The sequence below is a fragment of the Octopus bimaculoides genome, chromosome 1 (genome assembly GCF_046866305.1).
Source record: "Octopus bimaculoides isolate indiv1 chromosome 1, ASM4686630v1, whole genome shotgun sequence".
NCBI classification, from domain to species: domain Eukaryota; kingdom Metazoa; phylum Mollusca; class Cephalopoda; order Octopoda; family Octopodidae; genus Octopus; species Octopus bimaculoides.
In genome coordinates, this window is record NC_142928.1 from 97,108,325 (window position 1) to 97,126,647 (window position 18,323).

An 18,323-nucleotide genomic window follows, 5' to 3' on the forward strand; every position below is an offset into this window, starting at 1 on the left:
TCCAGCCAGAACTGAATTGCCTCTAGTCCATAATTATGAGGTATACTGGTGTATAAATTAATCACGTCAAATGAGACCATGATTGTTTCTTCCTTGACTTTCTTTGGGAGGTGATTTAACATATCCAAGTCATCTCTGATATAGCTATTGATGTGTTTAAGGAAGGGTTTTAGGAGGATGTCCATAAATAGACTTAGTCTGTGTTTCACAGGCTGGGCCAGCTAAGATGGGGCGCAGTTTTAGGTCCCCCGAGTTTGGTGTATGTATGTATGTCTTTGGTGATTTTTTGATGGTTTCATTTATGATCTGTCCTTTGTGTATTTTTGGCAGACCATAGAAGAGGCTAGGCTTGCATTTGAAGTTTGTTAGAAAATCAATCTCCTTGGTTGTCAGTTCATTTCCATGTGTTTTAATTAGTGAGGACAGGGTTTTCATTATTTTTTGTGGGGTGTAGTTTGTGACTTTTTCATAGTGTTGATTGTCATCCAGCATGGAGATTACTAGGTTTCTATAGTATAATGTGTCCATTATTACAACTGCACTTCCTTTATCTGCTTCCTTAATCGTAATATCTTCATTATTTTGGAGTTCTTTTAGTTCCTTCCATTGTGTAGAGTTAACTGTCTGTTTATGCATGGTGTGGTAAGGGAAGTTCTCGATGTGGTTGCAGAATTTATCTAGATTTTTATTTCTACCTTTGTGTGGGATGTGCTCACTTTTGTTTTTGACTAGTGAGTCATCTTCAGTGTTGCGATTGGTTAATGCTTCTGTGAGTCTTAATTTTCTACAGAATTCTGTTATACTGTCCTTCACTTCATTTTGGTTGGCTCTGCGTGGAGTTGGGGTGAATTTTTAGCCCTATTTTTATGCTTGAAAGAGGTTTGGTTGAGAGATTGATTATTTTCGGTTTTTCCTGATTACTAGATTCCAGCCTGTGTCCTGGTGTCTCTGGTCTGGGGCTAAAAAATGTTGTTTGCATGAGCTGTCTGTGAGGTTATATGGGATTGGTTCGGGGGAATGGTAGTATTGTTGCCTTAGATTGTTATATGTGTGTGGGTGTCTATGGGTGTTTTGGTTAGTGATGTGTGTAACTCTAGTATGTGGGATGTTTCTTGATCTGGTGTTATTTTGTGTTATTCTTGAGTTCGGTGGGGGCCAGTAATTTTGGGTCATAGGGTAGTAGTGACTAGCATGTGGTGTGTTTCTTATCCTAGTGTTGTTTTGGGTTGTTATGGGGTGGTTATGCCTGGTATTGGGACGTTGTTGGTGTGTTCTGTTCCTGGTGTATGGGTGATCTTTAGGTTTGGTGCAATCTATTTCATAAATGCGTTGACTGTCAGCTTGTTCCCTGTTTAGTTTTAGGTGGTTCAAAAGTGGTGGTTGTAAGTGATTTCTATTTATGGTGTATGGAGGGTAATGAGGAGGGTTGTTGTTGATTAAGTGGTTGAAATTGGTGGTGGTTTGTGCGTTGTTCAGTTTTTGTTTATTATTTATAGTTCTTTTCTTTAGGAAAGGATTATCTGTGCTGAATTCTTGTTTAAAAGTTGATTCATATCTTTGGAAGAAATCATTGCTTTTTTCCCAGCGTAGGAGAGAGTTTCTTTCTTCCTTTTCACAGACTTCTTTCCAAAGATTTATGGTATTTTCGAGGGGTTGTCCCTCAGTTTGTTTGTTTATTTCCCTGTGCATCTCTTCGTCGATGTTTTTATATTTTTCTTCATTAGTGGAGGCCCTAAGTCTTAGTAGTTCAATATCTGATTTTAGATGAAATAGTGCAAACTTTTCCCTGATGGTCCTCTGTCCGTCAGGTTCATTTGGTATTGTTTTGATCTGAAATTTGCGTGGGAGAATAATTGGTGTTGAGTTCATCCATCCCTCGTAAATATCTGCTTTGTTGGAATTTTTTATCATATTTGTATTCCAAATATTCTCTATTTTTCTTTTTGTTAAATTGACTTGTGTAAGTATGGCATCCTGATGTGTTCCATTTGGTGTGCGTTGGCTGTTATTCGGTTTGTTTGTGAATACCGACTTTAGTGTAGTACACAGAGTGTTTAAATCTTTACTAATTTGTTCTTGTTTTAAAATGAATTCGTCGACAGTATCGTGTAGAATAGGTTGTTGTTCATTGTTAGGTTTGTTAATGTACATTGATTTGAGGGTTGCGCATAAAAGTTGTAAATCATTACTAACTTGATCAGTGTAGTGAGTAGTGACTTCACTGTTTATCCTTTCCCGGGCGAGTAGATTTTAGTCCTCGATTTTGTTATTTAAGGAAATGAGATGTGAGTTAATATTTTTGAGTTCTTTAAGTATATCCTCGTTTGTAATTTTATCCGAAGTATTGGTCTTCTGTGGCATTTTCGGTCTCACGTGTTTTAGTATATGGGTGAGAAAGTTGGTATGTGAAGGCACGTGGTTGGATGTTTAAAAGATAAGAGTGAAAAAGCTACAGAAGGCTTGTGTTTCATGGTTAAAGTATATATTTAAATTATGTCAGAAAAATGTTATAAAATTTTTTTGGTATATAAACATTGTATTTGGAGAAATAACCGGTTTCGTGTTGTCTTTTCAAATTTCTCTACTTCATTGTAACATGTGTTCGCTCCAGTCTGAAAAGAAAAGTTCTAGATAGGGGGAGGTAATTAGGGATTTCTTCCGGTATAAGGGAGATAATCGAAATCTAGGAGCTGGTAGAATTTGATTAATTTACCATGATTTTGTTCTGTATTTTTTTCCCTCTCAGTGGGGTGATGAATTTCCTTATTTAAATGTGTTAGCAATGGTTAAGTTTGGGTTTGTATTTTTGAATGAAAAAGGTTTCCTTATTTAATCTAATTTGTGTTGGTGTTCTAATGGCACATTGATAGAAAGGAGTGGTAGCATTTGTTTTGCGCATTTCTCAATATACTCACTAAGAGGTATCATTCGGTATTCTGGGCATGCAATCTGCTGTCGATGCAGAGTGCATCTGCATGATAATCCTGTGGACCTTATGTAGTTTTCATACATATATATATAGCTACATATGTATATATATCTATATATGTACATATGTATACATATATGTATATGTATGTATGCATATCTATGTACATATGTATACATAGAGATTTCTGCGGGACAACCTGTTGAAAGCCACCGACCAGATTTGTGGGTAGTGTAAGGTCCCCTCCCGACCCAGAGTAACGTGGTGGTGGAACAAGGAGGTAGACAGGGCTATTAGACAAAAGAAACAGGCTTGGAAGGACTGGAAGAACGGTGGTAGCAGGGAATTGTACCAATGTGCCAGAAGGGAGGCCAGGCGACAGGTTTATTTAGCCAGAGGGGAAGCAGATAAGGAAAGATTTGCCAATGTTCTGCGCCGTGAGGACCAAAGACTCGAGGTATTTCGTGTTGCAAGACAGTGTAGGAGAGAGAATAGTGATGTTGTAGGAGAGAAATGTGTTCGCATGGATGATGGTACGCTTGCATTAAATGAGGATGCAAAGAAAGAGGTCTGGAGATGCCACTACGATAGATTGCTTAACAAAGAGAATGAATGGGAGAAAGAGAGCCTGCCGTATGTCGACCCAATAGAGGGACCAGCTATCCGAGTTGATAGTACCAGGGTAGATAAAGCAATTAAGAGTATGAAGACCGGGAAAGCCCCCAGCCCATCAGGAATCACTGCAGAGATGCTCAAAATATCTGGCAGTGTTGGCTATAGCCTAGTCACCCGTATTACGAACCAGGTGATACACGAAGGAGTCATACCCAATGACTGGTGTAGCAGCATCATAGTCAACTGCTACAAAGGTAAAGGTGATGCTTTAGATACAAATAATTACAGAGGCATCAAGCTGTTAGATCAGGTTATGAAAGTTACAGAGAGGGTCATAGCCCAACTAATTAAGGAGCGAATCAATTTAGATGAGATGCAGTTTGGGTTCGTGCCAGGTAAAAGCACTACTGATGCCTTATTTCTAGTGAGACAGTTGCAGGAGAAATACCTAGCTAAGGATAAACCTCTGTACCTGGCTTTCATTGATATGGAGAAAGCCTTTGACAGGGTCCCCCGATCCCTCATCTGGTGGTCAATGAGGAAACTTGGGATAGAAGAATGGTTAGTGAGAGCTGTGCGAGCCATGTACAGAGATGCTGCCAGTAAGGTGAGGGTTGGAAATGAGTACAGCAATGAATTCCGGGTAGAGGTAGGGGTCCACCAAGGTTCCGTCCTCAGCCCCCTATTATTTACCATAGTCCTCCAGGCAATCACAGAGGAGTTCAAGACAGGTTGCCCCTGGGAGCTCCTCTATGCTGATGACCTTGCCCTAATTGCGGAGTCACTATCAGAACTGGAGGAGAAGTTTCAGGTGTGGAAGCAAGGTCTAGAATTGAAGGGCCTTAGAGTCAACCTAGCTAAAACCAAAATCCTAATAAGTAGGAAGGTAGATAAAACACAAACCCCTTCAGGTAGATGGCCCTGCTCAGTATGTAGAAAAGGAGTAGGTAGTAATTCTATAAGATGTATCCGGTGCAAGCTATGGACACATAAGAGGTGCAGCAACATCAAAGGCAGGTTAACTAGCAAGTTAGTTTTTGTTTGTGGCAGATGTTCAGGTGCAATAAAAACTGTAAACAAACAGGAAACAACTTCTATCTCATTCCAGGGTGAAAAACTAGAGGTAGTCGATAGCTTCCACTATCTGGGCGACCAAGTTAGTAGTGGGGGTGGGTGAGCTGAAAGTGTAGCTGCTAGAATAAGAATAGCCTGGGCAAAGTTTAGAGAGCTCTTACCCCTGCTGGCGACAAAGGGACTCTCACTCAGAGTAAAAGGCAGACTGTATGACGCATGTGTACGAACAGCCATGCTACATGGCAGTGAAACATGGGCTGTAACTGCTGAGGACATACGTAAGCTCGCAAGGAATGAAGCCAGTATGCTCCGTTGGATGTGTAATGTCAATGTGAATACCCGTCAGAGTGTAAGTATCTTGAGAGAAAAGCTGAACGTTAGAAGCATCAGTTGTGGCGTGCAAGAGAGACGATTGCGCTGGTATGGACATGTGGTGAGAATGGATGAGGATAGCTGCGTGAAAAAGTGCCACACCCTAACAGTTGAGGGAACCCGTGGAAGAGGTAGGCCCAGGAAGACCTGGGCTGAGGTGGTGAGGCAAGACCTTCGTACATTGGGCCTCACCGAGGCAATGACTACTGACCGAGACCTTTGGAAATGTGCTGTGCGTGAGAAGACCCGGCAAGCCAAGTAAGATCGTTGCCAGTGCCCCTGGACTGGCTCTTGTGCGGGTGGCACATGAGATGCACCATTTTGAGCGTGGCCGTTGCCAGTACCGCCTGACTGGCTCCTGTAGGATTTTCGAGCGAGATCGTTGCCAGTGCCCCTGGACTGGCTTGTGCGGGTGGCACAGAAAAGACACCATTTCGAGCGTGGCCGTTTTCGTGCGGGTGACACGTAAAAGCACCCACTACACTCTCTGAGTGGTTGGCGTTAGGAAGGGCATCCAGCTGTAGAAACTCTGCCAAATCAGACTGGAGCCTGGTGTTGCCATCCGGTTTCACCAGTCCTCAGTCAAATCGTCCAACCCATGCTAGCATGGAAAGCGGATGTTAAACGATGATGATGATGATGATCTATGTATATATATGTACACATATCTATATATGTACACACATATATATATATATATATATATATATATATATATATATATATACATATATATATACATATATATATACATGTCTATATATGTATACATGTCTATATATGTATACATATCTATATATGTATACATATATATATATATATATGTATACATAAATATATTGATACGAACGCAGACAAAAAGAACAAAAACATTATGTCCCTTTTCCATTAGCTGGGTTCGAAACGGTGTTCTAGATGTTCAGGCCAGTGGTATTCCCATTGCCCTGTCAAGGAGCATGGTTGTTTATGGCCGTAGGCACTTGATCTCTGGCTCTCTACAGTCACAGAGAGTTTACAGAAAATAAAAACAATGACAGAGAAACCCAGTTTTGGAAGGAAAACACGCACTGTTACGTACGGTATGCATCTCTTTCTGGCTGGATGGCCTCATATTTACAGGTGCGGAGAGAGAGATAGAGAGAGACAGATAGGGACAGAGACAAACAGGGGCAGAGAGAGACGAGAACTGTAGCGAATTGACAAGTTATGTAGCCAGGTTTTGCCGAAGTTGCAGATACAAAAAAAAAGAAAGGAACTTTGTTGCCGGTAAATGTTTTTGTGTATTAAAAGAAAACGTACTTTAGAAAAGAAAGAAGTTTGAATTGTTAACTGTGTTTTTAAAAGAAAAGAAACAGAGATAAAAACTGTGTTGTTTTAGAAGAAAAGAGAAAAACAAAAGAACTGTTATAAATGTTTGAAAAAAAGTTAAGATTTGTGTCACTAAATGTTTTAAAAGAATTTTTTTAAAAAGAGAGAACTGTGCTGTTAAATGTTTTAGAAAAAGAGGAAAAAGAAAAGAACTAACTGTGTTATAAATGTTTGAAGAAAAAAAAAAGATCTGTGTTATTAAATGTTTGAAAATTAAAGGAGAAAACAAAAAGAAAAGAACTTTGTGATGTTAAATGCTTTTAAAAGAAAGGGAAAAAAGGAAGAGAACTTTGTGTTAAATGCTAAATGTGTTTTTTTAAAGGAACGAAGGAAAGAAAAAAAGAACTTTCCAAAGAACTCTTGCTGTTGAATGTTTAAAAAAATATATTCTGACGACGCAACGTTTAGTGTGTTTTTTTGTTGTTGTTGGCGGCACTACTGGCTTCGTTTGGCTACTTCACCGTCCGGAACAGGTTTCCGATTTACTGAGCGTTGTCGCACGCGAGCTTCTCTGGGCCAGCAAAATGTAGGCTGTTTGTGTGGAGACCAGTGGTGACATCGGAGGTGCGGCACAACAACTGGTGTCAGAAGTGGGATATTCATTACTGCATTGAGTCAGTTATCCGCTATGGCCTCGGATGGAGCACGTACAAGGAGCCAAACAAGGAAGGAAGAGATAACCCTGGCTACAATTGTCCAAATGTTAAAAGAGCAGAAAACGCAGCTGGAAACGTATATGGGAAGAATGGAAAAAGGGTAACAGTGGTTGCAGCAAAATCACCAAGCATTTAAGAATGGAGAAGAGTCTGCTTTTAAGGGTGAGTGCTGGATATGTTGTAAAAATGGACACATAAGCTTCGAGTGCCCAACAAGAGAGAAGGAAAGAGTAATGGAAAATAAAGAAAGTGAGCCGGAGAAACTACCGAGCCTAAGGCTGCTGAACCTGAAGTAGTTGCTGTTGCCATTCCATATCGTAATTGCTCCAAGGTCTGGGCCCGGATCTCCTGGGGTTCAGGGTAGCTGTGCAGTCCCCATTAGGAAGAAGTCACAGGCGTCGATGGCTTGTCAGCTGGACTTGCGTTCCATGAAGCTTTCGGTGCAGGGAATACCAGTCCCTGTTAAGGTGGTAAAGCGGACCGCACCTGGTAGCGAGGTAAGAGCGCTACGGACGACAGTAATACCACCGAGATCGGAAAAAACTGCTCCAGTGTCATGCGAGTGACCCGTTTAATGGCTGCCTGCGGCTGGTGGAGCACGACAGACGATGCAAGATGAAAGCAGGAGTTGATGAAGCGCTGGTTGTGGCAGCCAATTTCTCGAGAGTGACACCGAGGATTTGTAAAGGACAAATCGTGGGACTGTGCCAGGCAGTGGACCAGCGGCACGGTCAGTTGCGTAACTGCAGGAGGGTAGTTGAAGAAGGTGGTGGTCTGCCTGTGCATTTACAGGATCGGTTCATACGGAGTCGTCAGTACTTAGATGGCGCTCAGGTGTTACAGTTGAGGCAGCTGCTAACGAGGTGTGCTGATGTGTTCCCTGCAGGAGATCTAGACCTTGGTTGTACGGACCTGGTGGAGCACCATATCGACACGAGCGGCTAGCTCGGAGGATGGCCCCGGTTCAGCGACGAGAAATGGAGGAAGTGGTGGAGGAATATCAACGACAGGGAGTAGTGGAAAAGTCGAACAGTTCCTGGTCATCAGTAATTGTTTGAGTGCGGAAGGAAGACGGTACAGCGCGATGCTGCGTGGATTATAGAGCGATAAATTAAGTGGCAGTGAAGGATTGGCCGGTTTCTACTTATGTAAGGGAGTTGAGGAATCTCTGAGGACTGTGCACCTATTATAGGCGCTTTATAGAAAACTTGGCTGCACCATTGCACAAGCTACTGAGTGGACTGCCATGCCATAGGGCGCTTTTGACGGACTCAAACATGCGCCAGCGAGTTCGCCGGTGTTGCCGTACCCGGAACTGAGCAAGCCTTTCATACTGGACTGTGACGTCAGTAGCCATGGTATTGGTGGAGTACTGTCTCGGAGGAAGGGTGACAGGGAATATGTGGTGGCGTATTACGGTAAAAAGCTTAGCCCACCCGAGCGAAACTACTGTGTAACCCGTAAGGAGCTTTTGGCGGTGATGAAGAGCGTCGACTTTTTTCATCCATACCTGTACGGTTCCCACTTTACCATCAGAACAGACCATGCAGCACTCAAGTGGTTGAAGACACTGTGGAACCCGGAGCGACAATATTGCACGCTGGCTAGGGAAACTGGACCAGCACAACTATGAAATACAGCACCGTCTGGGGCAGGTACATGGTAATGCTGATAGCTTGAGTCGTCGTCCTTGTAAATCGGACCGCGAGCATTGTGCAGGAAGGGTGCAACCGTACTGCAATGACTGGACATGTGTCAACTGGAGAATTACAGAAGAGCAGACGGGAGTTGCCGACGTAAGACCAGAGGCAGTGAGACCACCGGGGCGAGGAACTGCCCAGGGAAACCTCCAGCTATGTGAAACACCTGCAAGAGAAGCTGACTGAAGTACACCAGCAAGTTAGAGAAGAGCTGAAGTTTTCGGGTGAAGTGATGAAGCGTCGGCATGACACCAGGGCTAGTGAGATCGATTTTAAGGATGGTGATGAAGTATGGTTTCATAAACGCCAGCGGAAGAGAGGGCAGTCACCGAAGTCCATAGGAAGGACCTTATACCATGATGAATCGCCTGTCCGATGTGACGTACCGGATTCGAGGAGGCAGGAGGACTTCTCCAAAAATTGTGCATGCAAACTGTCTGGAAAACTAGTTACATACTTAGAGTGTTGAATAAGTCGATAATAGGGCTCCTGGAAGGGATTCTTATATCTGCTACAAATACGTAATATATTATTTTTAAACATCCAAGGGAAATAACCCCTTCTCTCATGAAAGGGATCCTTATATATATATAGCCAAGGGAAATAACCCATTCATGTTTGTAAATCATTTCGTATAAATCAAATTGAGTATGCTTATTTCTTAGTATTTAAACTATTTGAGTTATTTTCGCAATTCATCCAGTACAATGCTTAAAAAAGTAAATAGTATTTTCCTAAACAATAGATCCACTTATTTTGGTTACGGGCTTATTGACGAGTATACCAATGCTAGCGCCACTGAGGGTAATACCCTCTGAGAACATACAAAAGCTTTTTTCAGACATATTTACTTTGAATTGTTATTATCTCATATCTCATTAGCCAGTTATTACATAACATGCTTCACAATTTTAGTATACATACCTTACTAGTATTTCCTCCTAAGTTCTATATACCCAGAGAACGTATTAAGGCCCTTTTCGGGGCAACTTTATTTGAATTCTTACTATCGGTTAATTAATTTCATGTTATTACATAACTGACTTCACAATTTGGGTATTCATAACTTTTTGGAAATTCCTATAAACAAGATCCTGGGCAAGACAGTTCGGTATTCTCAATAAATACACAAAAACCGTTTTAAGAGCTACATACTTTGTATTGTTGTTACTGGATTAGCGAAACAATTATGAGAACGGACCAAGGGATAAGCCCAGCTTTCCCGGGAATTACCTGGTACGTCAGCTAGTATAGACATACATATACATATACATATACATACACATATATACACACACATATATATATACATATATATATACACACACAAATTAACTCCAGGACTTATTCTTTGTAAGCCAAGTACTTATTCTATTGGCCTCTTTTGCTGAACTGCTAAGAAACGGGGCGTAAATACACTAACATCGGTTCCCAAGTGATGGTAGGGGGACAAACACACACACACACACACACACACACACACATATATATATATACAACGGGCTTCTTTCAGTTTCCCTCTACCAAATCCACTCACAAGGCTTTCGTTGGCCCGAGGTTATAGCAGAAGCCACTTGCCCAAGGTGCCACGCAGTGGGTCTGAACCCGGAGCCATGTGGTTTGTGAGCAAGCTACTTACCACACAGCCACTACACACACACACACACACACATACATACAGGCGTTGAATTTGTGCTCTTCAGAAGGTGAAATTTAAAAAAAGATAAACAAAAAGACGTTTAAGATATACTTTGAATTGTTTTCTTAATTATCTGCCAATTCCTTTAAAACAAAAACAAAAAAAAAGCAGCCTGCTGGGTGTTAACAACTGTGTAGAAAACGAATATGACCAAAAAACTTGCGCAAACGAACTTGGGTGGGTGGGCAGAGTACTCTCGGAAAATTCATAAGATCTGATTTTTCCGTCATAACTTTCGGGAAAATTGATATATATTGATTTTTCTTTTACGGAATCCCACGTTTTTGGTTATGGAGGAACCGATTCTGAAAAATTTTTTTAAAAATTCCAATTCTCCGGCCTTGGCCTTCAAGCTATCCACATGCTAGAAATAACAGCCAAATTTCACAAAACTGCGATAACAATTTAAGAAATGAAGGCCAAGGCCGTAGAATTGGGAGGTGGGGCATATATATATATTTTTTTTTTTTTTTTTTTTTTTTTTTTTGAAAAATTGAAATTTTACAAACAAATTTTGTTCAGAATCCTAATCTTCGTATTTTTCTACGTATTTCACAAAAAAAAAAAAAAAAAAAAAAAATCCGGAGAAGTGAAAAATGAAGGAGATGGGGGCGGAATTGAAATTTTGAAAATGCGATTTTTGAAAAAAAATTTTCAGAATGGAATCCTCCATAACCAAAAACGTGGGGTTCCGTAATAAAAAAAAAAAATCAATATATATCCATTTTCCTGAAAGTTATGGACGGAAAAATCGGATCTTGTGAATTTTCCGAAAGTCCTCTCCCCACCCCTCCATATACGTTTGTGCAATTTTTTTTTTTTTGTCATATTCGTTTTCTACACAGCTGTTAACACCCAGCAGGCTGTCTTTTAATTTTGTTTTTGTTAACGGGTGAGTTACTATAAAGATCTTCACCCGTTAACACAAATGATAACTAGTTATCCAAATGAGACGCTACCAAATTTATTTGCCGAATCTAAGCGGTATTATATAGGCTTCACAAAATGATTACAATCAGCGGCTTCTTTCCCTCTCTCTCTCACACACTTAACCGGAAAACAATAATTTCCGAAAGGAATAAGTTGTCTGCCCGTGCTAAGGTAAAAATGATTAAATATTACTTAGAATCAAATTTCTAGTGATTATGATCACAGTTTGGGATTATGATTATATCTCATTTTAAACTCGTTTTATTTTTTTATAATAGGCATTTTGAAATATTCGCCGCTTCAAACAGAGAAAATTAATTCTTTTTTTAAATTATAATTGCAAAACCAAAATTTATCCAAACCCTGTTTTTCTTATTATGCATTATTTGGTAACGTTTCGGTATTAGCACATGACAGTCGCGCGCGCGTGCTCAGCTTTGTCGTGCAAATGAAAGTCACACACTCACTCATGACATCATAGACTTTTATCGAAAGACTGATCATTTTACAAGCGCAAAAGAGTCAGGCGGAGGTAAAAAAAAAAGTGAAAAATTGGGGGGCGGGGGAATTAAAATTTTGAAATGCCGATTCGGAATCTCCGCAGTCGAAAATGTGGGTTTCTGTAGAAAAAGAAAAGTGTGTATGTGTATGTGTGGTCCATGTCCTTTCCCATTTAATTTTTTTTATTCTTTGGCTTAAACTCCGAGATATCCTATATAATGATATAAACAAATTAAATATTTTAACGACAAACTAAAGCAAGAGATCGACCATGAACATTTATAGAAATACAAAACATCCGGTCAAACTAAAGCGTTTGACCCGAGCAAAAAACAGAAATCGTGCAATAGGTGTGCAACAACATGTAGTAAACGAATATGAAAAAAAAATGCGCGCTAGCAAACAGGGAATGTTCCGAGTCCGCACACCACTTCCCCGTCCGACGGCGAAATTTTTGATATTCATTTACTACACATTATTTTACACCTAGTACACTATTTTTTGTTTTGTTTTTTTTTTCTAACGGGGGTGGGTGGGATGCGGACTCGGATAATTCACACGGATCGTAAGCCCACTTCGACAACCCGGTCACAAAAATGAAAAAAAAAAACAGTGTAATAGGTGTAAAACAACATGTAGTAAACGAATATGAAAAAAAAATGCACGCTGGGGGGGGGGACTTAAAAAAGTCACATTGGGAATGTTCCGAGTTCTCTCACCACTTCCCCGTTCGTCGGCGAAAATTTTTTTCTTCATATTCGTTTACTACACATTATTTTACATCTAGTACAGTTTTTTGTTTTTTTCATTTTTGTGACCGGGGGTTAACGTTCAGTTTTCGGGTCCTGTGAGATTAATCGTGTGACTTTTCCGAGTCGTCTCCCAACGCCCTCTCCCCCATCACTTCACCAGCACGCATTTGTTTTTTTTTTTATATTCGTTTACTACGTGTTGTTGTACACCTATTGCATTATTTTTTTTTCCTCGGGTCAAACGCTTTAGTTTCTATCTTCTCTGCGATAACAATGAAAGAAATATGTAATCAATCTACTCACCTTTCTGAAATAGACAAAACAACCGTTTATTTTTCATATTCTTAATCTCCGTATTTTCCCACATAGATTGATTGAAAAAAAAATTCGAAAAAAAGTTTTTTTAAAAGTTTTTAAAAAAAAACCACTTTAATTTCACGTGAATTACTTTGTCATATTACAGCGGGAAATTACTCTGAAAGAAGTCTTTGCAGAAAGGTGAGTAGATTGATTATATATTTCTTTCATTGTTATCGCAGTTTTGTGAGATTTTGCTGTTATTTCTAGCATGTGGCTAGCCTGCTTGAAGGCCTGGGATATATATATATATATTTTGTTGAAAAATTGAAATTTTACAAATTTTTTTCAGAAGTGAAAAATGAAGGGAGAGGGCGGAATTGAAATTTTGAAAATGCGATTTTTGAAAATTTTTTTTTTTTCAGAATTGGTTCTTCCATAAATAAAAACGTGGGATTCCGTAAAAAAAAAAAAATCAATATATATCCATTTTCCCGAAAGTTATGACGGAAAAATCGGATCTTGTGAATTTTCCGAAAGTCCTTCCCCCGCCCGGGTCTTTAGCGCAAATTTGTTGTTTTTCCTATTCGTTTTCTACATGTTAAAACCCAGCAGGCATTTTTTAAAAAATTTATGTTAACGAGTGAAGATCTTTATATTGACCCAAAGTTGGGGGCACACATCTGTAGTTATTATGCCGCTTTAATAACCCCTTAAAGTAAAAGGAATTTGAACGAAATTAGGGAAAAAAAATTATTTCATACTTACCAATTAATTAAAAGAAGTTTATCTCTCCGTGCTCCACCAGGTCTTTGGTAATTCATGTCATATATAATATAGTAGCATCCTTTGGGTGAGAGTTTTGAGCAAAAGCTTTCCCATTCTTGCTTCGCAGCACTTAAACTCAAGTCTAAAGGATCCGGTTTTGAAACACACTCACCTGGTACTAGTTCGGTTTCGCTTTGATTTAAATCCAGTATACAATACCGGATTTTTTTACCCGATTTCATTTCTTGAAACTTAGTAATTACATCCTGGCTCACTGAAATTCCCGACGACATGCTTAGTTATTGAAAAAGGAGACAGCGGAGGAGATAGAAAAATGATAAAGCCGGTCGGCAAAGGCTGGTCTTTATATACCACAACGAGACAGGATATAATAGCAGCAGGAGGGCAGAGCAGATACCTTCCCTTCGTTTAAGAATTCGCAGCGAATAATTTTTTTAAAGTTACTTCTGCTTTAATAAGACCAGCAGGAACGAGATTGCGACAAAATGACACTTGCTAACAAGATTTCGACCTATTTATAAGGGGCAACCTGTCAGTTTCCAAAGATCTAACCAGTAGTTGTGAGTCACGAGTCTGCCAGCAACTACTATATATGGGCATACCAAACATGCGACATTAGCCGACTTCCTTTTATAGCAATTTTTTTTCTTTTTCAATAGCGCACTAGACATTCTAGTACAACTTTATCCTTTTATCACCTATATTTTCGTTAGCTACTTTTTGCTAAAAAATTAGACGGTTTTTTTTTGTACTTTTGGTTAAAAAAAGAATGAATTGTAATATCTTCTCTTATTGCTTTTTTTTTTTTTACACATTTCGAAATAATTAAATGGGAGAAACTGCCGGTTACCAGTGAAAGTTTGAGAAATATAAAGAAAACAAAATATGCATGAAAAATGTAACTACTATTTGCAAATAATCGTATCGTTAAAACCAATTATCGTATTGTACAGCCTCCACTCAGAATATTTTCTCTTCCATCGTTCTCTCTTCTCTGTTGTAAATGTAGAAATTTGTCAACTTTTCTCTTCAGTCACTTTCAGATTTGAAATTTTATTTACATTACCAAGTTATCAAATGAGATAAGAAATATTTATTAATTGTGATCTAAAAGAAAATAAAATACATCTATTTCAGTAAAACTCAAAGGAAGTATTAAGTTAATGTGACTTTTGACAGATTCCTCTTTAACCACCTTGCTCTGGCTGGAAAAGTACATAGCAAGGGGGTTTAAATACTTCATTTTCATAGTATTTTCTCAGACAATTTATTTTTTCCTCTCACTGTACTTTATTAATATATTACCTTTTGTTTCTGTAATGGTAACGGTTTTGAAAATACAAATATCACTATTGATAACCCTGATAATTCGTTTTACTCTTGACACAATACTCGCACATACACACAAACGGTAGCACACCGGGCGAAATGCTTGACGGTATTTCGTCTGTCTTTATGTTCTGAGTTCAAATTCCACCGAAGTCGACTTTGCTTTGCATTCTTTCGGGATCGATAAATTAATTACCAGTTGCTTACTGGGATCGATCTAATCGACTGGACCCTCCCCTAAAATTTCGGGCCTTGTGCTTAGAGTAGAAAAGAATACTCGCACATACAGGCGTTTACACATTCAAAAACTAATATTTGTGTTACCAATTATTGTAATATTTCTTTTATATTCCACTGTAGTTTTCGCAACTATTTTTATTCTAACTTAAGGCTGCTTACGTAGTGGGCTGAGACTTCAAAATTTCGCCGGTTCTTGCTTATGCAAGCATTTATGAATAAGCAGTCGCCGGCGTCGACGAGACTACTAAGTTAATACTAGCAAATTACATCAAATATTAGACTACACATTCGAGTAAATATTCGTTAGTTTTATAAATTTAGAAATATCAAACGAACATATATCTATATATATATATATATATATATATATATATATATATATACATATATATGTATGTATGTATGTTACTCTTTTACTTGTTTCAGTCATTTGACTGCGGCCATGCTGGAGCACCGCCTTTTAGTCATGCAAATCGACCGCAGGACATATTCTTTGTAAGCCTAGTACTTATTCTATCGGTCTCTTCTATCGAACCGCTAAGTTACGGGGACGTAAATACACCAGCATCGGTTGTCAAGCGATGTTGGGGGGACAAACACAGATACACAAACACACACATATATATATACGACGGGCTTCTTTCAGTTTCCGTCTACCCAATCCACTCACAAGGCTTTGGTCGGCCCGGGGCTATAGTAGAAGACACTTGCCCAAGATGCCACGCAGTGGGACTGAACCCGGAACCATGTGGTTGGTAAGCAAACTACTTACCACACAGCCACTCCTACGTTACTCTTTTACTTGTTTCAGTCATTTGACTGCGGCCATGCTGGAGCACCGCCTTTTAGTCATGCAAATCGACCCCAGGACATGTTCTTTGTAAGCCAAGTACTTATTCTATCGGTCTGTTCTGTTGAACCGCTAAGTTACGGGGGAAATAAATACACTAGCATCGGTTGTCAAGTGATGTTGGGGGGACCAACACACACACACACATATTTATTTATTTATTTATGGGTTTCAGCCAAGTGGCTGCGGTTATGCTGGAGCAACATATATATATATAGGACGGGCTTCTTTCAGTTTCTGTCTACCCAATCCTCTCACAAGGCTTTGGTTGGCCCGAGGTTATAGTAGAAGACACTTGCCCAAGGTGCTACGTAGTGGGACTGAACTTGTAACCATGTGGTTGGTAAGCAAGCTACTTACCACACAGCCACTCCTGCACCTACACTCACCACACAGCCACTCCTGCGCCTACTATGTATATATTTCATTAATATTTAGCTGAACAGAGTGACTCAAGGTTCGAGTTTCGTGCGTTAGCACATCAACACACCTACATATATATATATAATATTGGAGTTAGAGCATGGTGCTAAGTAGTTACAAATGAAAAGAAACAGAAATTAAAATAGATTTTAAAAGGTTTATCTTCAATGTGTTTCAGTCATTAGATTGCGGTTAGGGCACGGCCTTGAGGAATTTTTAGTCGAATGATTCGACCCCAGTACTTTTCTTTTTAAGCTTGGTACTTATTCTTTCAGTCTCTTGCCAAACTGTTTTGTTACAGGTACGTAGTAAACACACCAACACCGGTTGTCAAGCGGTAGTGGGGGACAAACAGGCACAAAGACACACAAATATGCATGTGTGTGTGTGTATATATATATATATATATAACATCATCATCATCATCATCGTTTAACGTCCGCTTTCCATGCTAGCATGGGTTGGACGATTTGACTGAGGACTGGTGAAACCGGATGGCAACACCAGGCTCCAGTCTGATTTGGCAGAGTTTCTACAGCTGGATGCCCTTCCTAACGCCAACCACTCAGAGAGTGTAGTGGGTGCTTTTACGTGTCACCCGCACGAAAACGGCCACGCTCGAAATGGTGTCTTTTATGTGCCACCCGCACAAGCCAGTCCAGGGGCACTGGCAACGATCTCGCTCGAAAATCCTACAGGAGCCAGTCAGGCGGTACTGGCAACGGCCACGCTCAAAATGGTGCATCTCATGTGCCACCCACACAAGAACCAGTCCAGGGGCACTGGCAACGATCTTACTTGGCTTGCCGGGTCTTCTCACGCACAGCACATTTCCAAAGGTCTCGGTCAGTAGTCATTGCCTCGGTGACGCCCAATGTACGAAGGTCTTGCCTCACCACCTCAGCCCAGGTCTTCCTGGGCCTACCTCTTCCACGGGTTCCCTCAACTGTTAGGGTGTGGCACTTTTTCACGCAGCTATCCTCCTCCATTCTCACCACATGTCCATACCAGCGCAATCGTCTCTCTTGCACGCCACAACTGATGCTTCTAATGTTCAGCTTTTCTCTCAAGATACTTACACTCTGACGGGTATTCACATTGACATTACACATCCAACGGAGCATACTGGCTTCATTCCTTGCGAGCTTACGTATGTCCTCAGCAGTTACAGCCCATGTTTCACTGCCATGTAGCATGGTTGTTCGTACGCATGCGTCATACAGTCTGCCTTTTACTCTGAGTGAGAGTCCCTTTGTCGCCAGCAGGGGTAAGAGCTCTCTAAACTTTGCCCAGGCTATTCTTATTCTAGCAGCTACACTTTCAGCGCACCCACCCCCACTATTAACTTGGTCGCCCAGATAGCGGAAGCTATCGACTACCTCTAGTTTTTCACCCTGGAATGAGATAGAAGTTGTTTCCTGTTTGTTTACAGTCTTTATTGCACCTGAACATCTGCCACAAACAAAAACTAACTTGCTAGTTAACCTGCCTTTGATGTTGCTGCACCTCTTATGTGTCCATAGCTTGCACCGGGTACATCTTATAGAGTTACTACCTACTCCTTTTCTACATACTGAGCAGGGCCATCTACCTGAAGGGGTTTGTGTTTTATCTACCTTCCTACTTATTAGGATTTTGGTTTTAGCTAGGTTGACTCTAAGGCCCTTCAATTCTAGACCTTGCTTCCACACCTGAAACTTCTCCTCTAGTTATACATATATATACACACGACGGACTTTCTGTCTACGAAACCCACTCACAAGGCTTTGGTCGGCCCAAAGCTATAGTTGAAGACACTT

General features: G+C 40.2%; 1 protein-coding gene and 1 long non-coding RNA gene across 4 annotated transcripts in view; one reads left to right on the plus strand and one right to left on the minus strand.

Moving 5' to 3' along the window:
• The window catches only part of LOC149137634 (uncharacterized), a 21,406-nt gene extending 7,234 nt beyond the window's left edge, over positions 1-14,172 (minus strand). Inside the window, exon 1 of the mRNA XM_089354449.1 lies at positions 13,662-14,172. Within this exon, the coding sequence (XP_089210575.1) occupies positions 13,662-13,954 (293 nt within the window). The 5' untranslated portion in view covers positions 13,955-14,172. The remainder of the gene's footprint in view (positions 1-13,661) is intronic.
• Positions 5,898-18,323, plus strand: part of LOC149137635 (uncharacterized) — a 74,612-nt gene continuing 62,186 nt past the window's right edge. The window contains exons 1-2 of one of the 3 annotated variants that reach the window (XR_016242404.1): positions 5,898-6,256; positions 13,060-13,094. This is a non-coding gene — a long non-coding RNA (uncharacterized LOC149137635). Of the gene's footprint in view, positions 6,257-11,232; positions 11,515-11,785; positions 11,956-13,059; positions 13,095-18,323 lie in introns of those variants that run through there. The other 2 variants (XR_016242402.1, XR_016242401.1) reach the window with 2 other exon arrangements.